General features: G+C 34.1%; 1 protein-coding gene across 1 annotated transcript; it reads left to right on the plus strand.

Annotated features, from left to right (window-relative positions):
• The first annotated feature begins 115 nt into the window (after window positions 1-115).
• On the plus strand, window positions 116-25,097 carry LOC106713252 (kinesin-like protein KIF3A). The gene is made up of 15 exons (XM_045685158.1): window positions 116-276; window positions 609-821; window positions 13,476-13,681; window positions 14,881-15,011; window positions 15,536-15,735; window positions 16,216-16,413; window positions 17,392-17,522; window positions 20,090-20,142; window positions 20,430-20,563; window positions 20,942-21,018; window positions 21,963-22,143; window positions 22,910-23,014; window positions 23,346-23,477; window positions 23,998-24,120; window positions 24,851-25,097. The coding sequence occupies exons 1-15, from the start codon at window positions 271-273 to the stop codon at window positions 24,986-24,988; spliced, it is 2,028 nt and encodes a 675-aa protein (XP_045541114.1). The 5' UTR covers window positions 116-270; the 3' UTR covers window positions 24,989-25,097.
• Window positions 25,098-25,464: the final 367 nt, after the last annotated feature.

Below are 25,464 nucleotides of genomic sequence, written 5' to 3' on the forward strand. Positions count from 1 at the left end.
TATATATACTGAAAAAAATATTATTTTAAGATTATTTCAATTAAAATTCAATCTCAAAAACAATATATTGTGCTGGCAACTCTTTTGTTACTTTCTGGCAACATGAACGAATACGTCACTTCAATTTTGTAAAAGAGGGAATCAGAAGCCCAGGGAAAAGTAGGTCGCCAGTATTGATTTTTACCTGATATTCGACAAACAAAGACCTAACTTGGATAGTGGGGAGCAGAATATACGTCGCAGTGTTTCCGTGGAAGTTGAACGTGCAAGATGCCTGTAAGTGTTTGTTCCTTCATCTTATCGCATGGTTTCCGGAAATCGTGCATGATTTCATAACCCATCATTTTCTTTTTGTGCAAACTCATTTGCGTTCTCTTTAGGAATTTGGAAATATACGGGATTCCAATAGGAAACTGTATTTTCAATTGGTCTTTTGCTATTTGAAATTAATATCGGATTAATAAGCACACGTTGAAATTTTTTCGCTTGTGTGAGTCATAATCCGTGTCAGGGTCATTTGACGAGTACTGCGACATGCTCCGTCGTAACTACGCATTTGAGTCTGCGACATCGAAGCGTCACTATCTGTTCGAATTTTCTGTTCCAAGGATGCGGAGTCGGTGGGTTCTACGGTTGAAAATGTCCGTGTGGTGGTGCGGGTGCGGCCCATGGACCAGCGCGAGAAGATGGAAGGCTCCTACAACTGCGTGTCTGTGGACTCCGTGAACAACACCATCGCCGTGACTAGGAGCAACGCCTCGCCGCCCGAGCCGCCAAGGATCTACGCTTACGATGCAGTTTTCGACACCAATACTAGCCAGGTACTTAATATCTACCACTTTTATTTTTATAATTAGTCTTTTGATCTTTTTTCTGCCATAAATACTTTTAGTTTTAATTCAAATATTATTTAGTTCAAACAATGGACTGTATTGCAAAAAAAATACCATTGTTTTTTTAAACCAATGATAAAGGAAAAAACACCTTGAAGAACTTTCAGCCAACCGTTGACTAATACAGAATATTTTATCCTTGTTTACTCAGACAATGCAAATTCCAGTCGCAAAATTACCATTTTCTTTCCTTGGATAAAGATCTGAGCGGCCACCATTCTACGGCCACAAGAAATACATTTGCATTTTTATGTAGTAAAAAATTCCATATATGAACAATTTAAATTGCAATATACTGCAGACATAAAAACAATATTTTTATATGCTTTAATAAATAGAAATCAATACAAGAAAATGTGGGTAGTAAAGAAACATGCTACTTACACATTTAATTTAAGAAATTCATACATTCATTCACTAGGAACAAACGTAAAATTTTAAAAAGATACTAGGGTATTTATTTTTATACAAAATTGCAATCATTCAACTCTAATAAAAGACATTTTTATTCACACAACGGGTCTGTCTATTTCCCATAGGAATAAAATTGAACAGCTTTTTTTCCTTTGTTACAAGTCTTTGTATATAAAATTCTAGACTATATAAAACCTGTATTTCAATATAGCTTTGAATCTCGAGATCATTCTGTATTAAAGGGTATGCCAGACTCCAAAGAAACAAATTGGGGAAACTTGAAAACTAAACAATAAAAACTTTTTGCTGTTGTTCTTTATTTGAAAATTAAAAAAAAAAACAGTTCTTTATGGGGTCTGGCTTTATGATACATGCATGACATTGCCTGTTTTAATGAGGTGTTGACAACATTTCCTGAAGAAAATGAAGAAAGAAGACATTGGAACAATACGCTACTCCCTTCCGCCCTTCGTCTCGACTAACGCTGTTTCCATAAGCATCAGTCTTGTCGAATGGTGGGTGGGCGTTGTGTACAAACATCAGAGAAAACGACGAACATAAAATGATTTATTTTATTCCGTATTTTATAATCTATTTCTTTATCTTAAAAGTATGATATTATCTGACCACTTTATCGAAAATATTTAATTATCTATTGTCCAATTTAAAACGTCTGTAGCGTGCAAATATCGATTTTAAACCCGCCATTACGTTTCGGGCGTGGTAGTAAGCTTAACTGAAAACAACATGGCGGCCGTTATGAAATGGCGGGAACATATTTGTGCTAGTCTTTCAGTTTATACTTCGTTGAATGAAATGTTAAATATTATTTTTAATTATTAAATATTTTTATAATTCTTTTATGAGTTTATAATATTTGCTTATGTAATAAAAATGAAGTTTAAACAAATGTCATATATCTTTTGTTGATTTTACATTTGCTTCAAATAATTAAAAAAAATATATTTGTAAACTTTCTATACACAAAATTCTCTGAAGTAGAGTTTATTTTAGTGTGAAATTGTAATGTTTATAATAATAACCTTTCTACTGATATCTGAAGCGACAGTCGTATCTAAAAAGAATCTACACTTTGAAGCTGTATTTCGGCTATTTAATGACTGAGTACGTTATTCAGAAATATTAACGATATGGAAGAAGTGAAGAAATATTGACATAACGTTCCTAATGCATCTTGCCGTACGTTGAGATCCTCCGGGATCTCGGGTTCGCTGATGCAGGGCATTAAGAGGCTGACCGCTTAATGCATCGGGAATGTTGTGCTCTAAACCGACGCCGAAGACCGCTGGAGAAAAATTGAAGAAACCATAAATAATATAATTTTTTTATTTTGCAACACTGGCTGTATGTACATGACATAAAAACTCACTTTTTTTAAATTTTAACAGTTGGCAATCTGTTGTAACAATGTTCACAAATAAATTAGGATAGATAAGTTTATTATTGTATTTGAAATTAAATATGAATGTAATTTATTGTATTTTGTAAATATTTTATATATGTATTTGATTATTTCTTATGTACAATTTGTAAACATATATGTTTAATTTGAAATTATAAGTATATAACACAATTTGTCTTTTATTCTATGGGAATTAGTACAGACCCGTTGTATATAAAAGGTATAAATAGACTTTACATATTACATAAAATGAATATGCAATAATATTTTGCGATTTTACACAATAACTATAACTACTTACTTACAAAAAAGTGAGGCAAAAAAACCCTCCTGGAGTCCTTTAATTCACATAAAATCCCCTCAGTGTTGCAATTTACAACATAAAAGGACATTTAAAAAATTTATACGAAAACATTTCATCGGTTGTTATCTACGGTGCATTAAAACTACTAATACATTGTCCATGGAAACTAAGATAGTCCAATTAATTTCGCTTAATAACACATTTAGAATATTGGCAAAGAATACTACTGAAAACAGTAAAAGACTAATAGAGTAGTTTATGAATAAAATGGCGGGATCCATTATGTCATGCTGCAATGCAGACTTAGAGAAATAAAAATCTTTAATTGAATGCAAGTGTATTTATATAAAATCTTACTTCATGTTTAGATGGATGGATGGATAGATGTTGATCGGATCTCGATGAAATTTGGCATAGACGTAGAACATATTCTGGAAGAATACATAGGCTACTTTTACGTTTTTTTTTTAAATTCCGCGCGGACGGAGTCGCGGGCGACAGCTAGTTTTTGTATAAATGAGCAAATACTTCCTCTTTGTAATAAAAATATTACACGATAATATTATAAAATTGTAATCTCGTCTGGCCGCATGACCGCGATAACCTCAAAAAAAGTATTACTCAGAATTCATGAATACAGAACTACTGAAAGTTGAAGTATTGACGGAAAAAAAACCAGGGCACATCACTAGTAACTTTATTAATACATGAAGCGAAAACGTTGTACCTTTTTTTAAGGAAATTGTCAGAACGGAAGAACGTGAAAAATAACACGGGTAATGTGGAAAAGAAATACATAACGCTATAATAAAAAAATATCATGAATTAAGTTTGAATTTCGACTAATGGGGAACCACTGGTTAGTATAAATATAATCTTGCTAACATTATAAATGCGAATCTTTGTATGGATGGATGTTTATTTGAAGGTATCTTCAGAACGGCTCAACCTATCACGATGAAATTTGGCATAGTTTTAGTTTTAGGTCATAATCTGGAAGAACACATAGGCTAGTTCTGTTTTATTTTAATTCCGCGCGGACGGAGTCGGGGGCGACACCTAGTACTTAGATTTGATTTATTAGGATTAAATTTATTTGATCACTTAGAAGAGAGGAGCAATATCTTGTTTCTCACTCTTGTAACGAAATGGCGCTAACTTGAAATATACACTCAATTATCGAGTCACGATGTAAAAAGTTTCATATCATTTGGAACCATTCTGATAAGGTTGACTGAGATTTCATACAATCCTTGATTTCCCCTATTTAGAAATGACTATAGGGTTGCCACCTTTTAAAAATAGATACGAGTCTCGAACAGCGGCGCCTGAGAAAAAAAGCGTTTAATATTGGGATTAAATTTGAAAAAAGTGTCAGCCCTACGTCTTTAGAATGAGCCAAAATAAGCTCTTGGCCTCCAAACAGATAGCACATATAGATCAAATATGCAACCTCTAAAATACCCATACAAATGACGTCAGCGGCGCGGACGCCCAAGTCTTGTGCTAGTTACGGAAACACATTTCTAACTATATTTTTTTATTAGCCTACGTCTTCCTACTGCAAAGCAAAGGCATTTTTATCTTTCGTCTACTAAATAACTAAGTATGTAACAATGTATATTCGAATGTTTGGATGGATGGATGTATGTATGTTTGTTACGTCTTAGCTCTAGAACGGCTGTATAAATTTGAATCATAAATAAATTATATTCTGGAATAGCCTATAGGCTACTGAGTTTTTAAATTACTACGTGGACGAAGTTGCGGGCTATAGCTAGTCGATTTAACAATTATATTAAAAAAAGTATGGCGGAGACCTTCTAATGTAGGAAGTTTAATGCCACAGATGTACCTATTACGTCATCTGACTAGAGTGCAATGTTAAAGAGCCCTGCGCTTGAGTTGGCACGTCGAGCAAAACAGTACTCTAGTTAGTGACGTGCCAAATCATATACGTACTATATTGAAATGAATTTAATTATTTTACTAAACGGCTTGATCACTGTTCTAATTATATATTAGTATGACAAATATCTTTCAGCAAAGTAGAACACGAATCATATAATTTGGACCCTGATTCTAGAACTAATTTATCACCATCGTGTCATTTGAGTATGGGGCGTAAAGTACACAAAAAATTTCATCCTAATTTTGACACCATTGACAATAACGACACGAAGGCGATTTTCACAAATATTCGTGCTAGTCCCACTGTAGTACTATCTAGTCTATCCATCATACTACTTACTATATTTTCTAGCCAGAATTATTTTTGAATATTTTTTTATAAATATGTATGTCCATTCAAACTTTTTAGTGAAACCTTCACGGTGTTTAAGAACACTTCTAGAAAATTATTCGATTTTCCATTAGCCTCGAATCAAAATGGCCGCCGTAGTTGGAGAGCAACGGGCGGCTGAAAATTTTCGTCGTATCGTTTCGTAAGCGTGCCAAGGCCGGACTCGGCGTGTCGTAATTATTGTTTCCTAATGGCTCACTCTACACCGAATCTCCCGGAGTGAAAAAATCATTAATAATACGTTTTCCACAATCTAAAAAAAATCAAAGGTATGAAAATTTTGTGTTCCAAAAATTTAGCAATTGCATTGCCAATTTTGGGACGCCTATAATACCTATGAGTTCATGTTAATTGCCACACTTAAGTAGTTAATTGATCATTAAATAAGACCCTTAATGTATATTTAAGAGCGTTTAACCTCTGACTGAGTACTTGCATTATACTGGTAACTTCGGTAAACATTTTATTTCCTTCGAACATTAACAAAGGGATTTATATGGAAGCTTTAGCTGGGACTGCAGTGCCCTATTTCTAGCTGCGGGTCTGTCCTACATACAATTTATACCAAATACGTTTATGTAGAAGGCAAATTGAGGTCGTTGGGCAGGGCTATGTAACCTAGTTAGGTTAGAAAATGGGTCGATCGATGGACCCCGGGGAGTCAGCTCTTGCAGTGTTGTCAGGGTATGCACAAGCGCACTCAGACCCCGCCCTTATACGCTATAACGTTTTAATTATAACTGGTTCCTTTGTGTTTGATGTTATACCAATCCTTTGTTTCAATTGAAAGTATTAATTAAGTAATACAAATACACGTAAATTTTCATACATGGCGAACATTACGATATTTGACATTTAGAGTTATTTTGTCAAAATTGTAAGATAAAGTGAAGTTATATTTTGAAACTAGGCTAGCTTATGTTATATAATTATTTCAGAAAAAGTATTTCACTAAATATTTTACACGAGTTTTGTTGTAAATTATAATTTCTGTATGTCTTTTCTCCAATTATTTTTCAGTAATATCGAGGGGTGAAAGGCTATTTGTTTTAAGCGACATTTTTTGCGATATTGACTTATATATATATATTCAGAATCAGAAAAATTCCCTGATTCCGAATATATATAAATATATATATATATAAGTCAATATCGCAAAAAAATGTAGCTTAAAACAAATAGCCTTTCACCCCTCGATAGTTTTTTTTGCAAAGTCATATAAAATTTGTGACCCTTATAATACGATATCGAAAACAAATGAAAATGTAAATACCGTAATGGCGGCCATTTGTTTCATTTAAAAATCCTTTGTTCTTAGGCTTTAGATGGAATGAAAATATATCCTAAGATAATCATCAGTAATACAAGAGTTTTCCATTGAAAAAACCATTCCAATATTACTTATCTTACTATTTACTAATAATATAAATGCGTAAGTTTATATGGATGGGTGGATGTATTGTATTGTTGTGTTTGAAGGTATCTCCGGGACGGCTCAACAGATCTTAATGAAATTTGGCACAGATGTAGAACATAGTCTGGAAAAAACACCTAAGCTAGCTATAGCTTTTCATTTCAACTCTTCTATCTATATATACCAATAGCTGTCGCCCGCGATACGTCTACGCGGAATTAAAAAAAAAATCAGCAACCTATGTGATCTTTCAGATTATGTTCTCCATCTACCTATACCAAATTTATGCGAGATCTGTGCAGAACGGCTTCTGGAGCTACCTCGTAACAAACATCCATCCATCCATCCATTTAAACATTAGCATTTTATAATATGATTAAATATAATATTTAGTTTAGGATTACTAAGTAATACAACCTTTATTTTTATTTTTATCTTTATTTTTAACATAAATCGATTGACCTTTTTGCCTTTTCAAAATGGAAAATTCCCAACAGTCTTTCTACAATATAATTGTTCTCAAACAAAGGGATTCTAGTAATACAATTTAAGATAACTTTGTGATATAAAATCCTTTGTTACACTAATAGTGATGTACTTTAAGGTTTTTTTTTGTTCTAGACATGATTATATTACTTGAGCATTTTCTAGTAAAATGTATAATTGCGTTTGTTAAGTACAAGAGTATCTTCGTATCGACCGGGGCGTTGACTGAGGTCGAAATGGGAAGGGGGGGTTGCGCGCGCCTCTCGTCTACGTGTAGATTTTATCGATAATAGGCAGATATGCTAGTGTTGTACTAATACATATATTTATTGACTTGTATATCTGGATTATTCGAAGAGTATTTTGATTATCTTCTATTCTTTAGCCTAATTTACGTGAGGATAGAAATTTTTGTATTCCAGATCAATATATCTCACCCATCTTAGTCATGTCTCCTTTCACGCAATCTTAATATTATAAATGAGAATGTTTACATGGATGGATGTTTGTTTGAAGGTATCTCTGGAACGTCTTAACGCATCTTGATGAAATTTGGCACAGATATAGAACATAGTCTACTTATTACGTTTTTATTTAATTCCGCGCAGACGGAGTCGCGCGCGACAGTTTGTACAATAATATCCATCTAAAAATATTTTTTTATATCATTGATAATTAAACGAAAATTTAAGTGTAGATTTCTAATGCACAAATGAACAATTTGTGTAAAAAAATAATGCCTTTCATTAAAAAAAAAAATGTTTTGTATTGCTGTTTAGATATTAAAAATCTGCTGTCAACTTCAACTTAGTTTCACTGTTCTACTTATTATAAAAAATGAGACTGGGGATTGAAATTTTAGCAAATATCTTTGCTAAAATTTATCTTCGCAAGAATCGATGCAACGAATTTTATATGTAGCGGGGCGTAAAGGGTGAGGCGTATGACCTTAAGCCTCGAAAAAGGTTAAAATCGCCTTTACTTAGTATTTACAAAGTTCGCCCGTATCTCAGAATAGTAAGCAGTTATTACGTACTTCCATTAAGCACGGTCCAAATAGAACTCTCGCTTCTACATACAAATACGAATACGTGTTCGTCTGTTTCAACTGCTCTTAATACCAGTGTTGTATTAAATGATCGACAAATTACAGTATAGTATTGGTCACTATTGGTTTAAATTCGAACACATTTTTTTTTAAATAAAAAATGGCTTTCTGCGCTTCGTCACATTAGTTGCTTTTTTTTTAAAAAAGGAACACGAAGGTTTCGCTTCTCGTATTATTTTATATCTAATATATAAAATTCTCGTGTCACAGTTTTCGTCACCGTACTCCTCTGAAACGGCTTGACCGATTCTCATGAAATTTTGTGAGCATATTCAGTAGGTCTGAGAATCGGCCAACATCTATTTTTAATTTTTTTTTTTAACTGCGCGCGGCCGGAGTCGCGGGCGACAGCTAATATATGTATATATTTGTGTGTGTGTGTGTGTGTGTTTATGTGCACTTAGATTTAACAGTTAAATATGTAACATGTTATTACCAAGTATTGCGCGGTACGGTTTCATATTGCAAAGTGCTCGAACGTCACTACGTGTTTTTAGAATTGAATGCTGTTTGCTGACCTATGCGAAGTCAGCAATGCTAGCGTAGTTCTAATTCACACCTTAGGATTACAGAAATAGAGCCGCTTTTGCAGTACCTTTGTTTCAGTCTTTGTGTTCCGTCGACGTGTGCTTTATTTGATGCCACGTGTAATTAGAGATGTATCTTCCAGTCTTTGTCGATAGACGACGTCGATAGCTTAACTATTTAGTTAATTTCATAAAAATATTTTTCCTAGAAACTATTATTACTTATTTTACAACAAAACTCGTGTAAAATGGTTAGTAAAATACTTTTTCTCAAATAATTATATAACATAAGCTAGCCTTATTTCAAAATAGTGAACTAGGTGAAAGACCTTTTTTTTATTAAAATAAGTAAAAATTATTAAACAATACGAGTTAATTGTTTTGTTTCCGTTTTAGTTTTAAAAATATTATTCCGTATTATTACATTTTGCGGTATTATTGCTGCTTCGATGTACGACAAAATGTCTTTATATCGATATCAGGTGCAACACTACTTGAAATACTACACTGATATAAACACATTAAAAGACTTGCACGTTTTTAATATGTAAAATTGTAACATTTTATCGAGTTAGGAAATTTAACACCTTTATGTAGTCGACACAAGACTCCGTTCTTTATATCTTATCGGCGAACCATAAACATCATCCGTTTGTAATTTGCCTAGGCAAATCGTAAAGACTGGTTAACTTGCATATCGATTGAATTGACAAACTGACGTATTACATTACGATAATTTGTAAAAATTCTTGCTGATCACTGATAATAGTCCAATGAAACGCCTCTTTTACAAATTGTCGAAGTTCAACATGTCACTTTGTGATTGAATTCGTTTCAAATGCTATGATTTACAATTTGCCTAGGTAAATTACAAAATAGCGGTATACAAAGGGTCTTTGTGTACTATCAGAAATCGGGTGGACCGAGCCCTTGGAGACACTGCGGCGATATACTTCCGGTGTGGGGTCACGCGTGTACCCGCGAATTGGGTCACGAAAAGCCTTATAACTTCCTTGTAACTTATGTGTACTCAGAGAGGGTGTGGTTATATTTTAACATGTGTAAAAAATATATTTCTATCTCTGTTTTCTCAAATAAGAATGAGAGGGATAGCAACATGTCATATTTTTCTTTTTTTTTTCTTCTTGTCATTATTAATTTTTTCTATTAACAAAAAAAGTATTGTCAATATTTTCATCACCAAAAATATTTTTTTCATTCTTTGACTAGCTTTTACCCGCGACTCAGTCCGCGCGGAATAAAAAATAGAAAACGGGGTAAAAATTATCCTATGTCCTATTCCTGGTTCTAAGCTACCTGCCCACCAATTTTCAGTCAAATCGATTCAGCCGTTCTTGAGTTATAAATAGTGTAACTAACATGACTTTCTTTTATATATATAGATATCGAAGACAATCAACAGCATATAATATTGTTTAATTATTTTGTGCGAATTAAGATTACGACCACAATATTTAAAATTAGCAGTCTCGATATTTATTACGAATTTTTATATGTAATTCTGGGAAATAATTTGTTTTTTCACATCACTAATTATGTTTTGTTACCAGTTACCAGACACCATTCAAAGTGGTCACATTTATGACAAATCCAATATTCTTGTCACAGTTACAAATAATGTAAAGAATTGTACATGACACCATTTGAAGCCATAGAATAACATTCATATTGGAATGTATGAACATTTAACTTATAAAAATTAAATAATCACTTTGTTTTCTATGTGTCATATACGTAACAACCACTTCCAAGGTTACTTAAGCCTTCCTTTGTGCCAATTTTGAGAGTTAAATATGCATTAAGAGACTAAAGTAAATAAACCACTTGAGTGTTTAAGTTAGAGATACACAAAAATTAGAACTATTTTTTTTTCGATGTCTACTCCATACATATTATTAAAATTGGAGTGTGTACGTAATATTGAACGAAACTCATATTTTGTACTCATTATGTCTCTGCGTTGATGTTAACGAAATATCTGTTTGCCAGGCCCGGTTTGTTCCGGATAACCTCCGGAACAGCTGGATCGATTTTAATCAGATTTTGATGAGAAGGTAGTTAATGCATGCGGGAAAATGATAGATTACTTTTTGTTTGAGTTGACAAAGTCATGTGCGATTGTTAATATTTAGTACTATATGCATATATTTTAAAGGAAATCAAGATGGCCGATGTCTTTGTCTGACTGCGCCAATGCATCTGCACATGCGCACATCTCGACCGTATTATGTACGAGTACATAGTGAATTCAATATTGCACACAGTACACCTGTACCTTAGTAATACAGTTAAAATCTAAACATGGATTTTAAATATAATACATAAAAACTAAAATATGTCATTAAAATGTGTCCCTTTAGGCAAGGTTCCGAAGATACTGGCAGCGTTCCCCCTTTGAATGGCTAGACTAATTCTTTGTTCGAGGTAGCTGCCAGCTCTTCGGTCTCCTGTGATGTCAACTAACCTTTTTGCTGCTACCTGTACTATATAGGTACATCTAAGGATAGGAAACTAGGGTTTAGTTAGCTAATATTATCTGTATCATTCGAAGTACTTTATAGGCCAAAGACTGGAACAACAAAGTGAACAATTAACGTCGATTGATATTACGTTGATACGTCATTTGCAATAACCTATTATATTGTAGCTTTTGTTCTATTACTTTGATTGTGTATTACTTTCCGATCGATACAGCAGTTCATCAGTTCCTAATCGCACTAGACCTGCTATGAAATGACGGCGAATTGAAAGAATTACTTGTAATTTGATGTCATTTCTTTATAGTTTACTAGCTGTCGCCCGCGACTCCGTCCGCGCGTAGTTAAAAATGGGGGGGGGGGGGTTATGAAAAATAGATGTTGGCCGATTCTCAGACCTACTGAATATGCTCACAAAATTTCATGAGAATCGGTCAAGCCGTTTCGGAGGAGTACGGGAACGAAAACTGTGACACGAGAATTTTATATATTAGATGTATTCATAGGTATTTTTTTTATTTGTCAACGTTACTAAACAAATGTTATAAGTTTTCTAAATGTAATGACTGATGCAAACCAATAATAAAATAAAATAGATAACTTTAAAATTCTATTTCATGTATACTAAAATGGCGTTAGCCTAAAAAAACCAATAACTTTGTAATGATAAAATGTTGTTATCGTTATTTATGCAGATGTTTTACGAACAAAAACATGTATTGCAAAAAAATTATAATCGTGAAAAGGCCTTTTGAAAGAACAAATAGCGCCATCTATTGTTGACTGCCGTTGTTTTAAAAATGCAAATTGTTGTTAAAATTTAACTAGATGGCGTTATACTATTCAATATCTATTGTAAGTAGCTTTTAGCCACACGGAATAAAAAAAAATCAGCAAGATTCGTAGCGACGTTTTGGAGATACGTGTTAACAAACATCCGAAATTTCTTTACGCGAAATAATGCATACGTTGAAAACGGAAGAAAGCTTTATAGTTTTTTCTAGTAATTATATTAAATGTACTCAAAAACGTATTATCTTTTCGTCTACGATTATGCGATACATGTTTTTGTACTTGTATTGCAATGAAAACACGCGGTTAGCACTTGACGAAGTCTATATTAACCCTGATAAAAGGCCTTATTAATGTACATAGTTAAACTACGAGTATTTGGTAGCACATGACATAGCAAGTTAGAATTTATAAGGCACATAGGCGGTGCTATATTTAACGTGGAACCGGGCGGGGTCGGTGTGGGGAGGGACGAGGCAGGCAATCAATAGCCCTGCCCCACTGCCCTATATAGGGCTCCGATGGTAACTGCTGTGAGCGTAATCTTTTTTATCTATGCTTGTATTCGTCCATGAATTTATTTGAACAGCTATAAATTTATTGGTCATCTTTGTTACGTTATTACAATTAATAAAATTAAACTGTCTGTATGTAATGTTAAAAATAAATCATTTTTCGTACTCATGATATACTTGCGTTGCGTTTTTTTTTTAAATTTTTGTCCGTCTGCAAGTCTGCGTTTGGTCCGCGTAGAGTTCGCCAAACCTACTAGGCGGACAGACCAGCCAGTTTGACCGGACATTTGGGTAGAAAGATCGGACACCCTATATTATTTAGGATTTTGTCTCAGTATTAATAGGTACACTCTCATTTGGGAAATGTAAAAAGCCTAACAAAAGCCGGAAAACCGTTTATTTTGGCTGGACACGTAATCAAAAAGCCTACCTATATCTGGTTTTATCCGGACGCCTGGCAACGCTAGGTCTGGGTAAGCCCCGAAACGGTTGGACCTATTTTGGCGGGACTTTTACTGGAAGGTAGTTGATGTATTCAACATAATATTATGATTTCTAGACAGACTTCTATTATTCAAATTATACATTACACACGAAACGACTCCGTCTGCACGGAATTAAAAAAAAAATTAATTAGTAGCCTATGTTCTACATCCATGCCAAATTTTAACGAGATCCGTTGATCAGTTCAGTAGATACCTTCTAACACACATCCATTCAAATATTCGCATTTATAATATTAATTTATTCTATAATATTTCTACCCAGTCATAAGCTGAAACGGCTTAATCTTCCCCAGATGGACATCTACGTGCAGACAGCGAGTCCTATCGTGGAACAAGTGGTTCGCGGTTACAACGGTACTATCTTCGCGTACGGGCAGACTGGCACGGGCAAGACATATACAATGGCAGGTTCCAACACAGCACCCGAGCTACGAGGCATCATACCCAACTCATTCGCACATATCTTCAGTCATATCGCCAAAGCGAAGGACGATGAGAAGTAAGTTTCAGAGCACAAACCCTTCGTACACAAGGCAATATAATTTTTTGAAACCCAGCGATTTTAGTCGCTAAGCTACTTAAGTAATATTTCTATCTGTCATCGCTAAAGACAGTCGCTCGTAAACTGATTGTCAAAATTGTCTTGAGAAAAGTCGCTGCCATCAAGATGGCGGATTCAATGTATACAGTTGACATGTAGTCGCAACGCCTTTACTGTTTGAATAGACGATTTGCGTCGACGATTCAACGTCGTGTGTATGGAGCGTGCGCTACGCGATTCTCGTCGCGCAATCATGCGATGGTAGTTTTAATAATTAACGTCGCCTAACAACTATCTAAGCACGAACGTTATCCATGACTTATTACCGTGGTAATAACTTTTTACTTGCATAATAAAAGACAACCATCTTGATACTTCTCATGACATCAATTAATAACATTATTAATCCAAGATGGCCGCGGTTACAAAATGGCCGACGATTGTCATTCACCTAATATGAGGTTTCACAGTCAACCGTTTCATTTACTTACTTACAATCAAATCTAGACAAACAAACAGTCAAATATTTCTATATCATTAGTATAGAATATAAAGTTTTTTCCTTACTTGAGTAAAATAATTTAATTTAGACTACAGCTTATCTTATACTAATGTTATAAATGCGTATGCTCAGATTGTTTACGAGGTATCTTCAAAACGGCTCAACGGATCTCGATGAAATTTGGCATAGATGTAGAACATAGTCTAAAACAGGGATACCCAAAGTGGTCGATATCGGCTCCTTGGGGGCAACATAAAGCATTGCTAATTCTCACTCTGTCTTCTATTGACCTAAGTCAGAATTAATAATAATAATTGATCTTAAAAGTAGGTAATTTGACCATGAGGGTCTGTGGTAACAGTTCATTTTGGAAAAGGGGGTCACTTGTCCAAAATAGTTTTTGGATCCCTGGTCTAGAAGAACATATTGGCTACTTATTAAGTACTATATAAATAAGCGTCTAATAGCATACTATTTCATGTAATGGATCCCAAAGAGATCCGAGAAATCCCTGGGATCCACGGTCCGGCGAGGGGTGTCTTGGGTTCACAAGTAAGAAATGTTCAGCGCAACCAGAAATATTTTGAAAGCAGTATACCTACCTACGACAGAATAAAAAATCTCGGATTTATTGTTTGTGTATTGTATATTCCAGGTTCCTGGTATGCGTGACATATCTGGAGATCTACAACGAAGAAGTTCGTGACTTACTCGGGAACAATCCGCACCAGAGTCTAGAAGTTAAAGAGCGACCTGACATTGGCGTATTCGTTAAAGACCTAACTGGTAATTATCCTTAGTATAAATTCAAAGAGGTACCTCAAATTACATGACGGCCATTATTATATTTGACATTTAGAGTTATTTTGTTAAATTTTTGAGATAAAGTGAAGTGATGTTTTGAAATAAGGATAGCTAATGTTATATTTTTATTAGAGATGTAGTGTTTTGTCAGAAATATTTTGTAATTTATGATTTTTTTAATGTAAATTGTAGTTTGTCTATGGCAGTGACTAACTTCATTAGACCAGAGATCTGTTTAATGACTAAACTCTGTGCGATAAACAAACAAACAATTTGAAATCTTACTTAATATTACAAATGCGAAAGTTTCATTCATTTATCCATACATATGGATTAATGAATGGTTGAATTATTGTTAAAAGGTATCTCTTCTGTAAAAGGATGTCGTTGAAATTTGGCACAGATGTAGAACATAGTCTGGAAGAACACAGACTAATAATTAAGTTTAATTAGACAGTTAGTTTTAAATATGTGGTAAACAAATTAAATTCTTCAACTATATCCAGGCTATGTGGTACACAATGCTGACGAGTTAGAGAAGATAATGTCAGTTGGTAACAAGAATAGACACATTGGTGCGACCGCCATGAACATTGAGAGTTCTCGTTCTCACGCAATATTTTCAATTACTGTGGAGAGCAGTAAGAAGGGTAACGATGGAAAGACGCATGTTAAGATGGGGAAGCTGCATCTTGTCGATCTAGCGGTATGAATATCTGTTTGTATTATTTATACCACAAAATAAATATAAAAACTAAATTTAGCTGTCTGTTTAATCATGTGCGTAAAATTAAAACAAATTATTTTTTTATTGCAAACGAGACGCTATGAAGCTTGCTCATAGACATCTGTTATTGCAGATGCATTGTCTACCTTTAAACGACGGAGGAGGGGATACAGAGAAAGGGATTATTTCTCCTTCCTATGCGTCCACTCTTTCGTCAAATCCACTTCCTTTCCCAGTTATTTCCCTATGATTGGTGGGAAGGGTGAATTAAAATTAGACCTCTCACAATATGCAAAAAACAACATAGTACGTATTACGAGATAATGAAGTATTCTAGACTGTTCTATTCTGGTGTTAAATGATAACACAAATCCATCCATACATCCAAAATTTGCCTTTAAAAAAATCGCTAGCCTTTACACGTCTGTGTTTTAATTTGACGTAATATTTATCTATCAGGGTTCAGAACGTCAAAGTAAGACTCAAGCGACAGGAACACGTTTGAAAGAAGCCAGTAAGATCAACCAGTCGCTGTCTGTTCTGGGCAATGTTATATCAGCGCTAGTAGACGGCAAGTCTACTCATATACCTTACCGGAACTCCAAGTTGACTCGTCTACTGCAGGACTCACTCGGGGGGAACTCCAAGACTGTTATGGTGAGTGTATCTCGTGGCCGGTTTATATTATTCCAATCCAGCGATCGGTGTAATGCTGGATTGATGGAATAATGTAAATACACAATGGAATGCTGTGTGTGTTTACATTATTCCAGTCCAGAGATTGAATTCAGTTTTGGCTTAGAACTGGAATAATTTAAATCAACATTAGAATGAAAATGAAGAATACTTTATTACAATCCAAAAAATTAAGTTTAAGTTTACATTGAACAGTTAAGCTAAGAAACTTTGTTATGTTAAGCTAAGAATGAAATGTGTGTTTACATTTTTCCAGTGCATCTGTATCAGCGCTGAAATACAAGTGAAATAATGGAAATGAACACTGTATCTGTTTATATTATTCCAGTCCAGCGATGTAAATCAACGCTGGATTACAACTGGAATAATGTAAATCCACAATAGAATATTTGTTTACACTGTTTCAGTCCAGTGATCAAAGTCGACGTTGGATTACAACAGTTATAATTCAAATTGACACTGGAATGCACAGTCTGAGTTTATATTACTCCAGTCCAATGCTTGAAATCAGTGCTGGCTTACAAATGAAATATTCTAAATCCCTCACTGGAATTATCTGACTGTGATGCAGTGTATTTATACATTGTTTAGTTGTTATCCAGCACTGATTTTAATATCTGAACTGGAATCAATCTATTATCCGTCAAAAATAACAATAATAATAGCTAGGATTTTTTTTTCATTAAATTACTGTTGGTATAAGATATTAAGTAATGTATTTTTGTATACGGTTTCAGTAATTTCTAAATCTAATATATAAAATTCTCGTGACACGGGGTTCGAACTTGAACTCCTTCGAAACGGCTTGACCGATTCAGTAGGTCTGAGAATCGGCCAACATCTATTTTTCATTTTTTTTAACTGCGCGCGGACGGAGTCGCGGGCGACAGCTAGTTTAAGTATAGTTTTGTTTGTATGTTTGTATGTTTGTATATTCAGATAGCAACAATCGGTCCCGCGGAATCAAACTATGTTGAAACAATAAGCACATTGAGATATGCGAACCGCGCCAAGAACATTGAGAACAAGACCCACGTCAACAGTGAACCAGGAGACGCATTGCTCACCAGGTATTCATCATCATCAGTTCACTATACGTCCCCACTGATGAGCTCGGAGCCTATTCTAAGTTAGGGGTGACTAGGACATAGTCAACCACGCTGGCACAGTGCGGGTTGACTTCACACATATCATTGAATTTCTTCTCAGATATGTGCAGCATCGCGATGTTTTCCTTCACCGTAAGAACGTTGCGTTGAATAAATGTACATATGTAAATCGAAAATCGAAAAAATACATGTGGTACATGGCTTTCGAACCTAGGATCTGCAGATTACAAGTCAAGTACTTAACCCCTGAGCCTCTGACGCTCTTTTAGCTCTCCAAGTATAAGATGTTCCAAATATCTTGTCAGCTCCAGGTCATATGCGTATTTTGTTATGTGTAAACTTATGCGATGTTCCGAACTGACAAAATATTTGAAAACCTTAGTAATATATATATTTTTTTATATTAAAGGATGGCAAAAGAACAAGCGGTCATCTAAATTCGCCCAAATAGCGAAACGAACACTGTACATAGATATTTTCAATTGCAGACCTTTAATCCCAGAAAGAGGACATTTTCCCTTCCTATAAGTTTCTTCTGCCAAATCCACTTCCCTTTTCTATTATTTTAAGAAAATGATAGAAAAGGAACGTATATTTATTAAATTCAGCTTGAATTTTGTCATGACCATGTCTATTTACAAATTTACCTAGGCAAATTATAAACGACATTCACGACCAGTCTGTGACAGTGACAAACGGATGAACCTCAAATTCTATACATCTATCTATATTAGGGTGTTTCAATAAAAAAACTTTTTTTTTTTTTTTTAATGGTGTCGAAAAGTTGAAAGTACACATAAAAACAAAAATTTTAGCTCCTAGTAGAGCCCTTAATATTAATATTAAGGTTTGCCTCTATTCATTCGTAATTTTTCTATTTAAATAACACGGGAAAACCTTTTTTTTATTTTAAAATTTTAATTACTTTGGATTGGCTTGTTTGCGCTACATCTCAAAGCAAGGGTCTATAGGAAATTTCACGCTCTACAAAAAACGTCTGATGGTCAAAGTTCCTCAGATCAACCGTTTCAAAGATATCTGCGATCAAAAATAACACTAATCAAAAATTTCAAATATTTTCCAATAAAACTGCAAAAAAATATCATACCCTATATTTATCTTATTTTTTTCTGTAAAATCACTTGAATTTTTATTTTTGCTCATTTACTCAATACGTAACTCACAAAAAGCACAAATACATAAATATAAAGGTTAAAAATATCAAATAAATGATTTTTGGGTTTATTTTATAGCAAATTTATTTTATGTGTCATAAACTTCATAAATTTTTGTAAGAAGAAAATGTAAAGTTCCTCATTACATTAACTAACCAAGCACTCATCATTGCATTTTATTCAAAATAATAAAAAAATTATGTAAATATTTTAAATCAATTGAATCAACTATAAAATTTGATCAATTTTTCCATTCAAAAAATTCGACAGAGCTTTATTTAGCTCTGTCGACAAAACTAGTATAATCGTTTGATCTGAGTAGTGTAGCTAATAAGCTCTGTGTTGGTAAGACTGGCCGTTCGGTACCAACTTCACTTTGTTGCTCTGCTTTTAACGCTTTATTATATCTTCTCGTCATTGTCTTTCTTCATTGATACTGATTGTTTTTTAAATCCGTTATATTATTAATTTAATTTGCGTAAATATATTAGATATAAATTTTATTACTTGTTGTTGAATATTGTTTTTTGTTATAAAAAATTGATTGTTCAATAAAATTTATTAGTATTCGGTGGAAAATTAAATAAATTTGTCATAAAATAAACCCAAAAATCATTTATTTGATATTTTTAACCTTTATATTTATATGTATTTGTGCTTTTTGTGAGTTACGTATTGAGTAAATAAGCAAAAAAAAAAATTAACCGTCTCAAGCAAACAAAATTCAAGTGATTTTACAGAAAAAAATAAGATAAATATAGGGTATGATATTTTTTTGCAGTTTTATTGGAAAATATTTGAAATTTTTGATTAGTGTTATTTTTGATCGCAGATATCTTTGAAACGGTTGATCTGAGGAACTTTGACCATCAGACGTTTTTTGTAGAGCGTGAAATTTCCTATAGACCCTTGCTTTGAGATGTAGCGCAAACAAGCCAATCCAAAGTAATTAAAATTTTAAAATAAAAAAAAGGTTTTCCCGTGTTATTTAAATAGAAAAATTACGAATGAATAGAGGCAAACCTTAATATTAATATTAAGGGCTCTACTAGGCGCTAAAAATTTTGTTTTTATGTGTACTTTCAACTTTTCGACACCATTTAAAAAAAAAAAAAAGTCTTATTATTGAAACACCCTAATCTATATATATAAAAGAAAGTCGTGTTAGTTACACTATTTATAACTCAAGAGCGGCTGAATCGATTTGACTGAAAATTTGTGGGCAGGTAGCTTAGAACCAGGAAACGGACATAGGATAATTTTTACCCCGTTTTCTATTTTTTATTCCGCGTGGACGGAGTCGCGGGTAAAAGCTAGTTATATATATATTTATATATTAAAAAATAATTTCAGATTCCAACAAGAGATTGATCAATTGAAAAAACAACTAGAAGAAACCGCCAATGGTAAGATTTCGTATTATTTGCTTTAATTTTTTTTTTGTCAAATACTTCACTAACCGTAGGTTTCTGAGACCAAATTATAATATTCATAAGATGGATGGATGTTTGGTGGAATGTATTTTGATGATATTTGACACAGATGTAGAACATAGTCTGGAAGGACACATAAGCTATTAAGTTTTTTTTCTAATTCTGCACAGACGGAGTCGTGAGCGATAGCTAGTGTAAGATAAATCTGCTTATATTTCATACGACAACAAATAGTATATTTAAAGTATATTTTTTAATAGAAATCGAAGAAGGAGAAGAAGAAGGTGAATGCAGTGAGGAGGAGCTGAGCGAGGACACCCTCACTGACCCAGAGCTGGACTGCCTCGACCCTGAGGAGAGGAAGATACGACGCAAGATCAGGAAGGAGGAGAAGGTTTGTTTGAATCTGAAATTGAAAGACTAAAGAAATAAACTTGATCAAGAATTCCATACTATGATATAGGACTTTTTTATTAGTTATTTTGTCAAAATTGAATGATAAAATGAAGTGATATTTTGAAATAAGGGTAGCTAATGTTTTATATTTATATGTGAAAAAGTGTTTTATCAGAAATATTTGATAATTTACACCAAAATAATGATTTTGTACCACTTTTTGACATTGACAGGAGGGCGCTAGTGTGTTTTTGTAGAAGTCTTTATTAATGTTATCCCATTTTATAATCTTAGACAAAACAGAGATGACATTAAATTGGATTGCTTTTTTGTGAAATTTAAATTAATTAAAAGATAATTTTTTTTTATATTACAGGCCAAATTAAATAGAGAGAAAGCTCACCAGGCAAGGAAAGCTCTGGAAGAAAAGAAAGCTGAATTACAAAAGACTAAGTAAGTATCGTAAATACCAGAAAGGGGAGTAATTAAAAACTTGCTAAAAACATCACTTGATTAGCTTTTGCCCGCGACTTCGTCCGTTCGGAAATAAAAAAATAAACTAAAACAAATAGCCTTAAAGACTATGTTCTACATCTATGCTAAATTTAATCTAGATTCTATTTTTTTAATTTTTTTTCTTTCACATAACCTTCGAACAATAACATACACAACCAAAAAATAATCGTAGAAATTGGTGCATTAGTTTACTTGTGGTGCAGTGATCAAGAGAAATAAGGATATATTTTTATATACCAGCTTTTGCCCGCGTCTTCGTTAGCGCGAAATAAAAAAAAACTTAGTAATTAGCCAATGTAGCCATTCTAGATTATGTTCTATATCTGTGCCAAATTTCATCGTGATCCCTTTAGCTGTTCTGAAGATACGTAGGAGCAAATATCCATCCATACATTCGTCTAGACCAGGGATTCCTAAAGTGAATATAGAACTTAAAGTATTGCTAATTCTCACTCTGTCTTCTATTGACCTAAATCAGAATTAATTATAATAATAACTGATTTTAAAAGTAGATAATTTGGCTAAGGGGGGTCTTAGGGAACAGTTCATTTTGGAAAAGGGGGTCACTTGTCCAAAATAGTTTGGGAATCCTTGGTCTAGACTTTGGCATCTTAATATATAAAAGAAAGTCGTGTTAGTTACACTATTTATAACACAAGATCGGTCGAACTGATTTAGCTGAAAATTGATGGGGAGGTAGCTTAGAACTAGTAGACGGACATAGGAACTTTTTTATCTTGTGTGCATTTTTTTTATTCCGCGCGGACGAAGTCGCGGGTAAAAGCTAGTTATTAGTAAGATAGTAAGAAACAAAATAAATTAATGGACGACTCATAGCCAAATGACTCTGAGTGTGATTAACAACTGATGTTGGTGTTTAGGAAGCAGCAAGAAGAATTAAAAGAGAAATTACAAAGGTTGGAGTCAAAAGTGCTGGTGGGAGGTGAGAACTTACTGGACAAGGCGGATGCTCAGCGCCGGCTGCTGGAACAGGCTGCTAAAGAACTGGAGCTAAGAACCCTCAACGAGCTCAGGCTTCAGGAGGACTTGCAGAAGAAAGAGGTAAACTAACTCCTGATTAATGGTATAGAAGTTTTCAAATATGTTGTCGACTCTGAACATTGCCCGTGTTCACAGAACACAATGTCATCAATCATGTTCTTGAGCTGACAAGATATTTGAAATGATGTATACAGCTTAGAGATTTTAGATACGCTTCCAACTAGTCGTCATTTTTAGCAGATTTCAAAAAGAAGGAGATTATCAATTCTACTGTATTTTTTTAATAACTAGAAGACTAGTAGATTTTTGTATTCTAGATTGCTATAAAAATATCTGTTGACAGCTGGTGGTCGTATTATTTTCATTTGAAGATTTCTTTTTTTTTATATCTTTATCTAACTTTATTAAGACAAAAATATCTGTTTTTATTTAAGTTATGGAATACAAGCTGTCGCCCACGACTCTGTCCGCGCGGTATTAAAACTAAACGTAATAAGTAGCATATGTGTTCTTCCAAACTGTTCTACCTATATATCTGTGTCAAATTTCATCAAAGTCCATTGAGTCGTTCCGGAGATACATCATACATCAAACAAACATACATCAAAACATTCACATTTATAATATTAGTAATATTTTGCAATCGAGATAGTTCAAGTTATTCATAACTAACTACTAACAGCTGTCTTTTACAAACATATATATAATTATATAAGTGACAAGAACAGATATAATTTACACGACAGACTGATCCGACATACAGTTGTCACTTACTAACATGTATATTGTACCATACGTGTGACAAGGATGTATATCGCTGTGACAGGCTGAGCGTCTAGACCTGGAGGAGCGGTACTCCAGCCTGCAGGAGGAAAATGCTGCTAAGACGAAAAAACTTAAACGCGCTGTACAATTACTTAACTCTGCTAAGGTATAGTACTCTGTTAAATTATTAAATACTGTTAAAAAAACTTAATTCTATATAGTTTATATGTTATATGTTCTTAGTAGTCTAGTTATCTATATGTTCTAGTAGTCTATAGTAGTCTATATGTTCTTCCAGACTATGTTCTACATGCTTTTTTGCAACTTTTGTCGAGATCCATTGAGCCGTTCTGTAGATACCTTTTAACAAATCTATCCATCCATACATGTAAACTGTTTCATTATAATAATTATAGTGAAATATAATTGATTTTCAAAGGGGGCGATGAAAGAAATAAGTTTGACAATCACTGGTCTACCTGGTATTGTATCCTCAGGCTGAGCTGGCTGACCAGCAGCGAGAGCAGCAGCGTGAGATGGAGGGCATCCTGGACGGTGTGCGAGCTCTGCGCCGCGAGATACAGCTCGCAGACCTCGTACTTGACTCATACATACCCAAGGAGTATCAGGTAACATCAAGTTGACGTAACTTCAATTATAATGTTTGGATTTAAAATGAAACTTCTTCGGATAGCTTATTTTCGTGTAATTAAATTTTTACAATTTTTGTAATGTCGAACAACGTTAAGTATTTAGAATGGTAATCGTTAAGTGTTAGAAGTAGTGGCGCCCCGTAGTGGTGTTAATGCATAAACATCGTTGCGCGCCGGCGAATAGGATGTCCGTATACGATCCCTGAAGCTAGTCACGAGTGATGCGTAGACAGACAAGAAACGCCATCTAGGTTTATTTTTTGGTAAATTAACACCAGCCTCAATTATGACTCTGGAAAGCAAATTAAAAAAAAAAGTCCTTAGTTTTCAAAATTATGCGGAAAAAATGTAACTTACTTCTTTGTGGACATTTTAAAGTAATTTAAACCGCTCCCAAGGTAAGATTTCTATATTCTAGGTTCGACTATACATATACACTTAGATAATCAAACACCATAAATGATGAATAAAAAAAAATCTAATCTACTATTTTCAGGCGTTGATCGACAAATACGTGCACTGGAACGAGCAGCTCGGTGAATGGCAGGTGAAGTGTGTCGCGTACACCGGGAACAATATGAACGCGCCGCACCAGCGCCCCCAGCGGACCCACAAGCACGTGAGTAAACATTGAGCGTGACTGTACACACCATATGTAACCATACACTGTGCGCGATTGTACACAACATGTAAACATTGAGCGTGACTGTACACAACATATGTCACCATACACTGTGCGCGATTATACACAAGACGTAAACATTGTGCGTGACTGTACACATCATACGCGTGAGCAAAACACTGTGCTCAACATAAAACACCTGTGTATTTACTCTGCGCGATTGTACACAACACGTAACATAAGTACACATAATACACGTGAGCAAAACACTGAGCACAACACACAACATGCGTGTGCATATGCACTGTGCGCGACTGTACACATAAAGACTTAATGTGACTATATAAGCGACTGCACACATAATACACGTGAGTTTCTAAATGTAACTTTAATTTCAACGTTATTCACTGTGCGTGTCTGTACACACAAACACACTTGAACGTATCTCATAATGGCACTGTTCGCGACTGTACACAAGACACAACATGAATATGTGACGTACAGACCGAATGATATCTAATTCGGTGGACATAAGTCAAACTAAATCATGATAGCTCACTAGCGCCCTCCTGTCGGTGTTTAAAAAGTGTCACGAAATAATGTTTTTTCTGTCATATTATATGCCCATATATATTTCTCTCATCAGACTAGATATCATTGTTTGACTATAATGTACTTTTTAGTGCAGGATTATAATTTTTAAAAAAACTTGAATTTCTTTTCGTAGCAGGTGGAACCCCCAGATCTATCGGATCGGTACCTGTCGTACTCATCTGTGGGGGGTACCCGACCCGGTACAAGACTGGCGCGTCCCCAGTCCGCGGTCCCCAGACCCAACTCTGTGGCACTGCGCCAGCGACAATAAACGTTACTTACTCTATGATGTACTCATGCCAGCTTCATTCGCTAATCTTTGGTAATTCGTTTTTCCATATTTAATCAAACAAGCTTAATTACTACCAACTTTAAGTAAAAGTTGGTAAATTATTTAACAAAAAAGTATTTATGCTGAATCGTGGCTGATTTGTAGTACCTTTGACTTGTGGTTTTATTAAAGTTTTTTTTTTTTTTCATTATTTTGACAGTTCGTGTTTTCATCGATTTTAGATTTGTATTTTACTTGTCATTAAAACTAATAACGGTGTCAAAATCAAATCGTAAATTTTGAATCATTGCAGTTAAATTTCCACGTCATCAATAACAAAATAAATTTTAGGAATTCATTTTATTAGTGCTTCTACTAGAACTACAACTACTAGAATACTGTCTGTAGTGTATTACAATTTCATTAAATTTTAATATTAAAAGCAATGTATTTTACAATTTCTCAAATAAAATGGC

This window comes from Papilio machaon, chromosome 28, assembly GCF_912999745.1.
Source record: "Papilio machaon chromosome 28, ilPapMach1.1, whole genome shotgun sequence".
In the NCBI taxonomy this organism is placed as follows: Eukaryota; Metazoa; Arthropoda; class Insecta; order Lepidoptera; family Papilionidae; genus Papilio; species Papilio machaon.